This window comes from Hyaena hyaena, unplaced genomic scaffold, assembly GCF_003009895.1.
Source record: "Hyaena hyaena isolate Hyena2069 unplaced genomic scaffold, ASM300989v1 scaffold_409, whole genome shotgun sequence".
Taxonomy (NCBI): domain Eukaryota; kingdom Metazoa; phylum Chordata; class Mammalia; order Carnivora; family Hyaenidae; genus Hyaena; species Hyaena hyaena.
The window spans coordinates 976,564-990,169 of record NW_024081046.1 but is presented as its reverse complement, the minus strand read 5'-3'; the positions used below and the strand labels follow the sequence as shown (position 1 = coordinate 990,169).

Genomic DNA, 13,606 nt, shown 5'->3' with positions numbered 1-13,606 from the left:
CCTTTGGGGGCGGTGGGGCCCCACCGGGGCCGCTTCGGAGCCGGGCCCTGCTGGGGCGGGGCCACGAGTGGGCGGGGCCTGTGGGGGAGGTGGGGCTGCCTCGGGGCAGGATTGTAGGCGGGCCCTGCTGGGGCGGGCCCTGCGGCAGGTGGGCGGGGCTGTTCGTGGACGCGGCCTCGGAAAGGTGACGCGGGTCGGTGGGCGGGGCCTCCTGGAATGCGGCAGGACTGCGGCTGCGAGCAGGGATCATCACCTGTGCGTGGTCTCAGAGACCTGGGAGAGGTTGGCCATTAGGGAGATATCCTTCTAGCACTTTCCAAAGCCGCTGCGCAGTGAAATGAAGGTTTATTCCAAGGACGGGACGTCCCTTCGCAAGAGAACCACATGGGTAGAACCCAAGATTGAGGGCAACCGTGGGCACCAGGAGGGTGGACGTTAGTTCTGTCTGAGCGGAGGGATGGGATGGAGAGCGGAGAGCACGGGGCGCGCTTTGCTTTAGAAACACCGCCCGAGAGTTTGTCGCACCTGCAGCTGCAGCCCTAAGGCCTCAGGACAGACCGGGTCCTGGCTGCAGCCCTGCGACACCTGCCGCCTGTTTCTGGCTCCACCCACCGGGCCGCCCTCCTTCCCTTTGCAGCCAGGCCGAGTGGGAGCATCTCCTGGGTAACTGCAGTGGCTTCTTCTTCTATGGGATGGAGAGCTTCCTGTCCCACATAATGGTGGAAAGGTTGGCTGCCATGAACCTAGAAGGTGAGACAGCCCTCCGTGCTCCCGAAGCCTGACACTCTGCCAGGACCCCAGCGGTCGAGATGAGTCTGCACAGGGGCAGAGCAGGGTCCCTGTGTCTCCATCGGGCATGACTGTCTGAGGAAGGGCTCCGAGGGCTGGGGCCTGCCTAGAAGCACAGCAGGGCTCTGGGGGAAGCCCCTCTGCCCTCCCCCTCCTGCCAGTTCAGAGTTCTGGACCTGGCAGGCCCAGCCAGAGTCAGGAGCTGGGGGGTCAGCCCCCCCGGGGCTGTGCCTGCAGAGTCCAGGAGGAGGGGGGTGGGCATTCCCGGAACCCACTGATCATGGCCCCCACCACTCCTTCTAGCATAAACGTGGGCACTCTGGGCCTTGTGTGCCCTCTGACCGTCCACTGGGGACTTCTGAGTGGGTGGTCTGGCTCACCCTTGAGTCACCTTCTCTTCAGTCACAGCATAGTCACTAGGAGAGCTTTTTCGGGGACCCCTCGGAGATGCCCTCTAGATGACCCCCTGATGGCAGCACGTGGACACTTGTCCCAGGGTCACTGCCCGCCTGCCCCACACACCTGGTGCTTGTCTCCTTCCCAGCCCCTTGGAGATGGGGGTGAGGCCAACACCCCACCCCTTCCCAGAAGTCTGTCCCCTGGCAGAGTCCTTGCGCCAAAGGGACAGTGGAAACAAGGCCTTTCTGAAACTTAATTCCAAGCCTTCTCAGGCGAGATGGTGTGTGAAGTCATCAGGTGCCCCTGGGGCTCCCGATTCCCGACCAAGGCTTGTCCACACCCTCTGGAGGTCCTGCCTGCCCCTGGGGACAGCCCCCTAAACGCCCTCAGCCAGGTCACTGTAGGGGGTGGGGGGTCCACTTCTGTCCGTGGGGCTCCCTGCACGTCCACAGCCAGGTGTCACACTTCAGACACTGGCCCCTGTTTCAGTGGGCCCGAGGCCACGGCGAGTGACTGTCAACATGTGAGACACCCCTTCCCACCACGCCTCCCACAGCAAGCCTGGAGCCGAGAGCCTCCACTGAGCCGGGGGGGCCTGGGCAGACCCCTCGGGGCGCGCCCCGCCCTCCCTGCCGCCCTGCGCCCGCCCGCTTGCGCCAGGCGCCTGTGGAAGGTGTGGGGTTCCCAAAGCAAATAATGTTCCCACGAGCGCGGGTAGCCAGGGGGCCTTGGGCGAGGCCTGCAGACGTCAGGTCCCAGCTTGGGACAGGCCGCCGGCCGGGCTGCAGCGCTGAGAGCCGCCCCCTGGCCCCGCAGCATGCCGGATGATGGTCCTGCTGGGCCTGACGCGGTCGTACGAGAGCCTGTGGCGGCACACGGAGCACTCGGAGAACAAGAGGTACCTGACGCCCCCCTGCACCGGCAGCCTCGCCCCTCCCCCTAACGGGGGGGCTCCTGGGGGAGGGGCAGGGGCTGTGGAGGGAAGGCAGAGACCCTGAGGGAGCCAGGGCTCCACCATCTGTCCCCGAACCCTTCCCTGGAAAAGTCTGGTGGGGACGCTGTGGAGGCACAGGCCCCGGGGACAGAGAACCGGAAGCTGGGAGGGCTGGGAGCTCTCCACAAGGCCTGCAGGGCCCCCGCAGATGACATTTAATCCGCTGGGGCTGGAGGGCATTCTCGATTCTTCCAAGAACTTGGAGAGCTGTCCATCCAAACTCGCATGTCCATACTTGGTGCTATTTGGGCTGCGCACTGGGGATGGCTCAGGCGGTCACATCGGATCGTGGTCCCCCCGCAGTGTGGCCCAGCTGTCCCTGGAGAAGCCCATCGAGACTGCCATCCTTCTGAGTCTGGTGGGTGTCGGGAGCATCCTGGCAAACCAGTGGCCGACCTTCCTGCAGGACAACGCGCTGCGGGCCAGCGTCCTGTGGGAAAGTGAGTGGGTGCGGCTGCCCCAGGCTGCCACCACCCCGAGGGCCCCCCGGGGGCCTGCCAGTGGGGCCCCCGGCCAGTCTGAGGGATGTTTCTTTCCTAGATCTGTTGGCAGTTGGCAGGCCGATCGGGAGAGCCGTCCATCTCCTTCGGAAGACGGGAGCTGGTCACACGAATAACCATGGCAACAAGCTGTTCCTCGTCCCTGCCCATCCTCTGCCAGGCAGGGCTGCCTCCCCGCCCGCGTCCCCGCCCGCGTCCCCGCCCGCGTCCCCGCAGGCCAGCGTGTCCACCTCCTGGCTCCACACACGCGGACAGAACGGCAGTGTCAGGGGCGCCTAAATCCGTAGGGGAAACATCCTGGGCATTAGAAGTGCTCATCGGTCTTAGAACAGTTGAAGTGACACAAGCTCTGAAAGCCCAGGTGTGCTTTCTGAGCAGGGGGACCCAGCACTTGGTTCTTCAGAGCAGACGGACACCCCTTGGCGTCCTCACACGGGGCGCTGGGGCTGAGAACCTGAAGCCCGACAGCAGCCGGTAGCTGCAGCAGCACACTAACGGAACAACCCACCGTAACTAAGCGGTTTACCCAGGGTGACTTACAATGGAGTCTGCAAACACACAACACAAAAGGTTACACGGTCCACAGTTGCGAACAATAAGTGCTTGTTGAATGAATGAATGAGGGAGGGCCTGGTGTCAGCAGGTGCACGAAGGTAGAGAGCGTCTAGAAAGAGGCAGTGGCGGGCGGAGCTGCCCGTCCGCTTTGGGGGCAGCAGGAGAGGAAGCCGTGGCCCTGCGTGCTCTGTTGTCCCAAGATGATGTGCGTCGAAAGGAAGGGGCAGAGCCATGGTTGCCATGCAGCCCCCGCCCCCCAGTCAGTGGTGGCAGCCAGCTGGTGGCAGGAGGAGGCCCCGAGCTGGTGGAACTTTCTGGACGCCTCACACTCAGAGTGGGGGATGGTCTGGAGGGCACGGGTGGGCCTCGGCGTCCCGGGGATGGGCGTGTGGCAGGGTCCGTGCTCAGGGCCGCGTCTGGGGCAGTCAGGAGCCCCCTCGCCCACCGTGTGCCAGGAGCCCTGCTCGGCCCGGGCGTCCTGCCCCCGTGAGCTGTGCTCACCCCAGCGCTGTCCCGCTCTCTACAGATGAGCCTCTGAGGACCTTCAAGAACGAGCTGCCGTCCCCCCAGCCACAGCCCTGTGGCTCTGAGCAGCTCCTCATCACCCTCAACCCGGTCCTGTACGGGCTGCCACACCTGGCCATCGGGTGACTCCCCCGAGGACACGGATCTCGACGGCCCCTCCAAGGACCCATCGCCCACGCCCCCACCCGTAGGCTCCCCTCCTCCAGCTGCCCTGTTGCGAGCCCCAGTTCTGCACGGGGCCACGCTGGGCCCTCCTGATCCGGCCGGGTCTGGGGCTTCCTCCTTGCCCCACCCAGCATGCCCAGGGCCCGCTCCGAGGGGAGGGGAATATCTCTGGGGGCTCCGCAGGGGGCATGGGGTGAGGGGCACATCTGCAGCTGCGTGGACCCCCAGAACCTCCCCTGCCCTGTGCATCCCCGAGGGGCCCACGGTGGGGGAGCCGGCTGGACGTGGGCTTGGGTCTGGGATGAGGAGTGGCCTCCACCTCCCGCCGGTCTTCAGCTCCAGGGGGGCTCTGGAGGTCAGCCTCCCTGGGGGGAGGCTCACAGTCCTGGAGGCCCGCCGTGACCGCTGCGCCCTGGCCCCTGGGGGTAGATGTGCTTTAGTAAAAACAACTAAATCCGTGTCTGCGGTGCGGCGTCTGTGACCCCAGGTGCACAGCCTGGCTCGAGTCCCTGGAGGGGCGCTGGGTCTGGCACCATTCCAGGTCGGGGCCCAGCCAGTGTTTGCTGAGTGAATGCATGAATGAATGAGGTCAAGCCCGGAGGAGGCGAGCGGGAGGTGCCCATAGATGTGCCCTTGAGGCCGGGCCCCAGGAGGCAACCGGAGGCTCCGTGTGGAATAACCACGTGTGGCTGGAGGTGGGAAGTGGCTCTCGGGCGCCCCCAGCGTGGGACACACAGCAGCGGCGTCTCCACCAAAGCGGGCCTTCAGCCACACGCGGGGACAGCCCCGGAAGAAGCCACCGCCCCAGGCCTGGACACCCGGGCCAGAGCTGAGGGTGGCCCAGGAAGAATGGCGCCAGCCTGGCCTGCGTGGAGCCTCGGGTGGGAGGCTGGGTGGCAAGGACCCCGTGTCCCAGGGGTCTCCCAGGCTGTGGCCAAGGGACAAGGGAGAGCCAGCTCCAGGTCTCTCATTAGACGGTCCGTAGCTGGGGGGACGGGAAGGGTCAGTGTCTCCTCAGGCACTGGGTCCTGGCCAGCAGCCCCTCGGACATGCCAAGGCCAGGCCACAGAGTGTCCTTGTCCCGAGGAGCCCAGCAGCACGGCCCTGGGGGCCACCAGGAGCGCCCTCTCCAGGCCTCTGAGCACCAGCTCTGGGGCCACCTGGGAGCCAGAGGCAGCCACCCCAAGGCCAGAGGATGCCAGGCCTCAGGCCAGTGACCGCTGGTCCCCATGTGGGCTGAGGCCCAGGAGCTAAGCAGGCAGGACACGGTACGAGTACTCGGGGGTCCGTCCCCGGGCACACGCGAGGCGGGTGGGTGGCGCCCGAGTCCCGGCGCTGGTGGCAGGCCCCTGCCCAGCAGCACGGCCTCCCCGCTCTGGGCCACAGGGACCAGCACTGGCACCTCCTGGGCCGGAGCCTAGGACAGGCCACGTACTGAGGGTAGAGTGCGGAGACGGCCGCCGTGACGCATCAGCGCCTCCTGGAGCTGCTGGACTAAAAGCTGGCGACCCGGGAAACGCTAGGGAAGGTGCCGGCAGATGGGCGGCCGGTGGGACGGGGCAGCCCCTCGGGGCGGCGTGTCTCATGAACCCTGCACGCAGTCAGCGTGTGAGCAGCCGCCGCAGCCCTGGCGCGCGTCCCCGAGACACGGGCGGCCGTGCACACAGCGCGCGTGCCTGCTCACGGCAGCTTTTCTCCAAGAGAGCAAGACGCTCAGAAGCACCGTGTGTGCTTCGCCGTGAAGGTGAAACCAGCTCTGGGCACGTCCGTGTGGGGCTCAGATGAGGAGGGAGCGGCCGGCCCCTGCACGACTGAGGGGCGCTGTGTGGCGTGCAGGAGCCGGAGCCAACGAGGCCACGCGGCAAAGATGGCATCGATGCAGCGTTCTCACGGTGACCAAACCCCGGAGCGGAAGGACAGACCGCTGCTGCTGGGGACGGGCACACCAGTGCCGGGGGGGCCGGGGGGGGCTCCCGAAACCACCGCACAGAGCTGCACCCACAGCTGCCCCGCGCCTGCCCGCCTGGCCCAAGTGAGCGCGCGCCGCGGCCCGTGCACGGTGCCACGCCGGTGGGGGCCCCCGTCTCCCGCGTCAGAAGCCACCACGGGGGAAGCGGTGGGGACGGTGCCGTCGGCAACATGTTCACAACTTCCTGTGCATCATCATTCAACACAAAAAGTTTAAAAACAGCTTGTCTTCGATAGCATCGAAAGACGGTGATTCCCCTCTTTTTGTTTAATTTTTTTCCTTTCCTCAAACATAGACACATACTTCTTCCAGTTAACAAAAGAAGCTAACTAATGATCAGGGAATAAATTCAAATCAGAGCAGCCGTGGATATATGAGCCTCCTTCTAGAAAGATGTTGGCACGCGCCCAAACAACAAGAATAAAAGCCTCTGGAAATATTTCATCCGTGCAGCACCACATTTTTTACCTTCTAGTGTGTCTGCTCCCGTGAGAGAGATGGAGCGCGAGCACTGGTCTGGACATCGGAGGCTTTGAAATAACTTTCTGAATTATGCCCCAGCAACATAACAAATCACATTATCAATTAGCTTCTGTAGCGCCAGTGGCATCCCGTAATATATTCAAGCACAGAAAAATTGCAAAGGTGGAATTTATGTAACCCCAAAAACTGTACGGACAAAAAGGGTCACTTGGAATTTATTGGTGACAATAGAGGAACATAATTGGAGCGGCGGACAGCCCTCGAGGAAGCGTGACCACATCCGCTCGCTCTACGTCTCGGGGGCCCCGAGGCTCTGGGAGGCCGCCCTGCCCACGCCCTGCCTTCCCTGCACCCCGTGAGCCCCTCGTGGGGGGCGGGGTGGGAGCGGCCCGGAGCCCAGCGTGACCTTGAGCCGATGCCTCTGGCCGTGGGCCCGTCCTCTCGTCTGGGAAGCGCAGATCCGGGGGCTTGGCCGCCCGGGGCTGGGGCCCGACCTCTCCGCCCTCAGACCCGAGTGTCCCAGCCGGGCAGGCACACGGGGCCCTCACTGCAACACCGTGCAAACTCTGATGAGTTCTCTGCTTGCTTGTCAATCACCTTTCTAAAAGTTCCATTTATCAGTTTATGTCTTGAAAATAATGATTTCCGTGTTTTCAAAACAAGGACTTTTTCCCCCTAACAATATGCTCTCCTGTAGGGAATTTGGAGAATAAAAAGCGGAGGAAAAAGCACTCCCAGGCCACACAGTGCCCGGGGGACCGTCAGGTTTCTCTCCGCCTGCGTCCCCGCTCGCTCCCGCGTGCGGTCAGCACGGAGCTCAACACCACACACAATCTCTTTAACAAGAATTCTTGTTAAAGCACCTCACCCTCCTGCGGGCCGCTTGCCAACACGGAAGGCCCAGTGCGGCCGGACAGAGGGTCCTCTGCGCACGGAGGGTGGGCCCCGCGGGTGGGCGAGGCAGTATGGGGCCCCCACCCCACCGCGGAGGTGGGCTGGGGGCCCGGGTCAGCCGGGGCCAGCACCTGGCTGTGGCCAGGACCCCCGCAGGGCTCACGCCGTGGCACCTGTAAGGTGGGTCCCACAGCTCCGGGACCTGCGCCAACCTCATCCCCACGGGGCAGCGCTACCCAGGCACGGCCGTCCTCTGTCCCCGTCACACGCCCCATCCTGTCCCAGCGCCCGCCACCTCCGCCGCGTGACTGTGTGACAGACCCCCGCTCCTGGCCGGGGCTCCGGGACCCTGGGCCCCTCCCTGCGGCTGCCAGCCGGTCCTCCTGTTGTGGGAAGGCTGCGGTCCGGCGGCCGCCCGTCTGCCAGGGCCTTGGGCGCCGGGCCGGCCCTCCTCCGCCAGCAGTGAGTTCAGTCGCGGCCGCACGGGCCTCCCAGGTGGACGCAGATGAAGAAATGCGGCGGGTTAATAACGCTAAGACGTTCACAGACGCCTATGTGTAAATGTGTGTTAGGTTCCCTCATCCAGCGCCCGTCTCCAATAGTTTAATTTCTGTATTAAATAATTAAAACTCTATTTTCAATTGCTGTGAACAATTGTTTTCCTTAATGATCTTCCCAGAGGAGCCAGTAATTTTATATCTTGTAAAAATGATTAACTGGCGTCATTATCCCGTATCTCTGAAATATAACCGAGCAACTCCAGGGAAGGCCATTTGTATTCAATTAATGCTCCGTTGCATTAAGACGGACAATATTACTTCACGCCACACGCAACCCTGCCGTCCCCTCATTTTATTATGACGATGATGGAGATAGAAACAACCAGTTTAATTATCCCATTTCCAACAGAAATCAATTTTCAGCGTGTCTTCGCCCTCACACGGAGGAAGAGGCCGGCGGGGCCGTTCCGGGGAAGGGCGGGCCTGTCGTGGCTTCACCGGCGCCGCCCCGGCTCTGGGCCCGGACGGGTGCGCGTACGGGGTCGGCCCCCGTGAGGACGCGGGCCTGGACCCCTGGGGGGCCCAGCTCCCGCCTCCCTGAGCGTCACCCCTGGTCCCCCACCCCGTCCCCCAGGCCCCCAGCCTCACCCGGTGCCTGCTGCGGAGGCGGATTTATCGCCCCACGAGGCGGCTGCCTTTGTCAGGGTGATTCAAGGGACGCGCCCTGCCTCACCGCTCAATCACACCGCGCTGTTGGCCAGTATCATCTAATTGTTTGACATCTTTATCACAATTCATTGAGACCAGAGGGAGATGACTAGATTAATGCCCCTGTGCGCTTGGCTAATGGGCAGGCTGAGGCTGATGGGCCAAATTACAGGGGAGCTCTGAAATTTTCTTATTATAGAGTTTAATTCTTTGTGACAAGAGGCAGGAGATGGTGTTCAGATAATCAGGTGGCCGTGGCTGCCCTCCGCCCGGTGCCCTGAGAGCCGGGCATCCCCCACGCCCTCTCCGTTTCCTGGACTGGGGACATTGGAGGTGATGGGGACCCTCTGACCCGGGTGCTGGGGATGAAGGGCCATCGCCTGAGCTGTAGGCTCCCTGGGAGCCTCCTGCTTGAGATGAGGGTCTGTGGGGGAAGCGAGGAGAAGGGAGGCCGAGGGGAGGGGAGGCCCAGGGAAGGGGAGGCCGAGGGGGAGGTCGGGGAGCAGCTCCTGGCTTGCAGGTGAGATTTCTTCCACTCCGAGGCAATGTGTCCCGCGCCCGTTTGGATTTCCCGTCCCGTGAATCTCCTGTTCGTGATTTGTCCCTCTCCTCGGCTCACTGGGTTCCTTTTCTGCTATTACTGTCTAGTTCCCCACCGCCGGGCACTAATCTTTTCTGTCATAGACACTGAAACATCCTTCCCGGCTGTCCATTTGCCGTCGGGTCTCACTTACCGCGATGGGTTACGCCCTGCAAACATTTTACAGTTTTCTGGTGTCACGTGTGACTTTCATCTGTCATCATGGTCAAAACACCAGGCTCTGGATCCAGACTGCATGGAGTCAGACCTGCCTTTCCAAACAGCAGGGCTGGGGAGCACTCAACCCTGAGAAGGCTCAGGGGAGCACGGAGCTGGCTCTGTGGGGGGCCGGAGGAGCCTGGGGCACAGGGTGGTACCTGCGGGCTCAGGGGCCTCCAGGTGGATGCAGGGGACTGCCCGGTGAGGGGGGCTCGGGCCAGGTGGGGGGAGGCGCAGCAGATGGCATCCCGACTGGCCTGAGCCCTGCAAACTCCCGGCTGCAGGACGCAGAGCCAGCCACCTGCTGTCCCCCTGGCCCGGCCTCCAGGGTAGCAGGTGCGATAGCCCAGGGGCTCTGGGCCCCTGGGACCTGCCCTCCTCTTGACCCAGGAGCAGAGGTTCAAGGGTGGCTTGCTGAAAAACCACAGGGTTAGGGGCCAGAAGCCCAAACAGAAAGGGGCACATAGGGGGCTAGGGAGGGGAGGAGGCCCAGGTGGCGCAGAAGAGGGTTCGGCCTTCGCCCCACCCCCACCCCGAGATGCTCAGGCCCAGAAAACTCTTCATGGTGCTGCCCTTTGGGCTCCCACTCCCACTCGGAGCCCCGACCCCGGCTGGAGAGCTCCAGGCCGCTCCTGGGCCCACGCCTTCTTCCTGGGGGAGACAGGGCCGTGGATCCCAGCCTCTGGGCCCATCCATGGGGCAGGCACTAATCCCTCATCAGGGCCTCCAGGATGAGGAGCTGTGACCCGGCCCGGGGAAGAGCAGCCTGGGCGGCCGTGGGGCCCAGGTAATCCTGGAGGCTTCTGGGAGCCCGCCTGAGCCCCCACCCCCACCCCGCACTTCCCGCTCACTTGCCGCAAATGCCCAGGAAGGCTGCATCTGCAAGTGGTCACAAAGGGCAGGCTTGTGGATCGTGAGCCTGCAGCCGACCCTGCGGACTGGGCCGTGTGCAGAGTCCCCTTTTGGCCGCGCCCATTCCCTAGTGCCCCCAAATGGCCCCTCGAGGGGTCCCAGGAGCCCCACTCAAACCCGTGTTTACAGGTAAGTCCTTCAATAAGTATACACACGAAACATGGGCCTCCTAGGCCCAGATACGGGTCCAGCTCCGCAGGCAAGGGCACTGATGCGTCCTGCACTCGGGCCTCGTGCTGGAGCCTCCTCCCCAGATGGGCTCAGGACCCCTCTCTCCTGCGTGCACCGCACTGCCCTCAGCACCGGGGATTCACGGCTCTGAGCACCACCTGTCCGGGTGGGCTGTGGGGCGGCCAGTCGGGTGACTGTGCTCTCACTGTGTCTACCTGGCCGTGGATGAATGCTTTCCACAGAAATTACTCAGCGGGTGTAATCCATCTAAGGGGCACCTTGATGGAGACACCGGGTGGCCGTCCCCTGAAGCGCACACCCGGGGAACACGACACTTCTGCTTAAAGTAAGTTTTGCCTTTTCTTCTCTAACCCAGCGCCCACGGCCACTACCCCAGAGCACGGGGACTCTGCTCCTGAGGTGCAGATTTAGCAGGAAAACAACTTCACCGCACATTCACAGCGCAAGGAATAGTGTTCGGTTTCTTTTTTAACTTTTTCAGATTTTTCTTACTGCTACGGGTATATAAGTGGTTAATAGATCAATACTCTTTCGAAAAGCCAATGGGAAAAAGATCTCACACCAATAAAATTTTAATAGACCTTAGAGTCTGTTTAATTTCCCCCAGAGGCACACACGGTGTATCAGGCAGTTGGTGTGGGAGTATATTTATCAAACGGGGCCGGCCATCGGCTCTCGTAGAAGCTGGCGGACCGGACGGGGTGGGGCAGGGCGGCCGAGGCACCAGGCCTCACCGGGACGCGCTCGGAGGTGGCCTTGCGTGCGCCCTTCGTGGGAGAGGCCCCGAGAGGCCCCGAGCGGTTTGGGGGTTCCCCTGAGCTCCCCGGACGCGCTCTGTGCTGCCCCCACTCTTAGGAGAATGATGGAAACTCACGTCTTCGTTCTTCTGAAAAAATTGGTAACAGGTGTAACCTGAGCCCTGCCGGTGACCTCTGCCCACTCGGGATTCGACTGCTCTGTGTCCCTGCGCTTCCCTTGGGAAAAGCACGAGCCAGACGAGGAGAGGCCGGCGCTGGGTTCCGCCCGCATCAGCCGTCACCTGTCAGGAACCCAGTGGCCGTCACCTGCCACCCTGCACAGGTCATTGGGGGTCAGGCTGCACAGTTAGACCCCAGGGTCCTGAGCCACCGCCCCAGCGTGGACGTGGGCTGCGTGGTCAGACCCAGCAGCAGAACCGGGGCCTATTGTCTGAAGAGCGTGGGGCCCGGGCTGGGCGGGGGCGTCCCAGTGACTCCAGAGTGACCTGTCTGGTCTGGAGAGAGCAACTGTGGAGACGCAGCGGGCAGCCCCGGGCAGGACAGTCACCCTCTGGGAGCAGCTCAGCAGGGACACATCCCAGGCTTCGTTGTGGGGGGGGCCCCTGGCCGCGCTCAGGTGCGCCATGATTTCCACGTTGGTTTGCTTTAGCTTCTGACGCCATGGGTGAAGCTCACGCTGTTTTGGAAGCAGGACCGGATGGGACACCTGGCCGTCTCCGAGTGGACCTTGTCCGCACAGGCGGCACCCTTTGACATGGTGGAAGCCGCCCCTGACCCCTGACCCCTGACCCTGGTGAAGGGATGGAAGTGACAGGCACCGGAGACAAGTGCAGAGAGAGAGCTGGGGGGCCAGGGGTGTGACTGTCCCGCCGAGGAGCAGGCCAGGGCGCTGCCGGGTGCTGGAGCCCCGAGCCCCAGCCCCGCCCCCGCCCCCAGGGCCCTCCGCCTGGCTGGCCACCACCCCCTTGAGCCCCTTCCTCGAGCCCCCTGCTCACAGGACTTGGTTTAGATTTTCCGGAAAGCTGAACAGGGACACTGTCCTTAGAGCCTGCATCTTGGCGTCCAGTGAGAAGCGCAGGGACTTACTCACCAGCTGCAGCACTGGCCGCTGACCTCTCCGGGCGGGAGTGTTTGCGGGGCTCCCTTTCCACACATCCTGATCAACAGGCATCCCAGCCGCCTCCTCGGGCCTGGCTGCGCATGCGGCCTCACGCGTGATCGCTGGCTCTGGACCCGCTCTGGTCCACAGCTGCCACGGCACCTCGAAGCCACGCAGTGCTGCCCACATGCCCAGCGCCAGTCGGCCTGGGTCCCGTCTGGGTCTTCTCCCAGGCAGCTCGGGGGTCGCGGGGTCCGGGCGGTGCTGCTCCTGCCCCCCAGCTCTGCCCTGTGCCCTCCTGCTGGCTGTGCGGGTCCCGACCTAGGCCGCCAGCACCACTTGGTTAAACTGGCCACACTGGTTTGTCCGTGGTTCAAGGAGCAGCTCATTTCCACTTGATGGAGGTGGGGAGCCCCTTCCCAGGTGTGGCTCACCCCCTTGGCCAGGAGCTCAGGGGGCCGTTGGCCAGTTTGGGACCCGCCCCAGCAGCCAGGTTCCCAGAAGATGCACCAAAGAGTAACTGCCCGGAGCAGGCCAGGCCCTGCCTCTGCTTGATCACACGGGGCCGGAGCCCTGGCTGTGGGGACCTGACTCCCGCCCGGGAGGGGTCAGCAGCCTGCGAGGGGCTGGCCCCGGGCCTGGCCGGTTCTGTGTGTAAGCCACAGAGGACGCCACCCATCACCCCCGAATGTTTCCTTCTTACAACCAGCCAGCCTGTTTGCTCAGAAACCCACTGGCACCAAACTCCACTGTCTGCACGTCCATTTGCTTTAAATAGAGTCCAGTGAGGTGTACGTGTAGCCGCTGAGGGTCGGCCTGCCTCCCACACCCCACAAAACTGCACCCAACATCTGCTAGTGGATAGGCCAGGGCCTGGGCCGGTGCCCTGGGGGGCACCCCTCTCCCTGCCTCCCCCTGCGCTGCTCCCCTCTCCTTCCATTCCCTCCCACCTCCCCTCTCCTCCACTCCCCCTCCTCTTCCCCCCTTCCCTCTCCTCCCTCCCCTCTGGTGGGACCTCGCTCAGCCCCGAGTGGCATGACCCTCACCCAGAAAGAGAGTGTGTGCTTCCCATGAGCAGCCCTGACATCCAGGCCGGTCCCGGAGGGGCCTGCGGACACTCGCCTGGGAGTGGCCAGGGTGGATCTCGGGCAGGCCATGCACTAAGTGAACCCAGAAACTAATGGAAAATCCAGCCAGGAGTGCAGCCGCACGCGGAAGAGGAGCAGCCGCCGTGCGGCCCAGCAGGCTCCGGGGTCCCGCGTCAGGAGCCGCGTCAGTGGCTCACTTGAGGAAGTCGGGACAGAACAACCTGGGTGACCCCCCCTCCCCAGGCCCCCCAGGTCGGGGCCTGACCCGCCAACGCCC

The 13,606-nt window shown here is 63.6% G+C and overlaps 1 protein-coding gene across 1 annotated transcript in view; it reads left to right on the top strand.

The window, feature by feature from the left end:
- CFAP46 (cilia and flagella associated protein 46) overlaps nucleotides 1–4,384 on the top strand; it is a 95,561-nt gene extending 91,177 nt beyond the window's left edge. The window contains exons 55-59 of the mRNA XM_039252420.1: nucleotides 638–750; nucleotides 2,005–2,086; nucleotides 2,486–2,622; nucleotides 2,723–2,842; nucleotides 3,764–4,384. Of these exons, the coding sequence (XP_039108351.1) occupies nucleotides 638–750; nucleotides 2,005–2,086; nucleotides 2,486–2,622; nucleotides 2,723–2,842; nucleotides 3,764–3,888 (577 nt within the window). The 3' untranslated portion in view covers nucleotides 3,889–4,384. The remainder of the gene's footprint in view (nucleotides 1–637; nucleotides 751–2,004; nucleotides 2,087–2,485; nucleotides 2,623–2,722; nucleotides 2,843–3,763) is intronic.
- The last annotated feature ends 9,222 nt before the right edge of the window (nucleotides 4,385–13,606 follow it).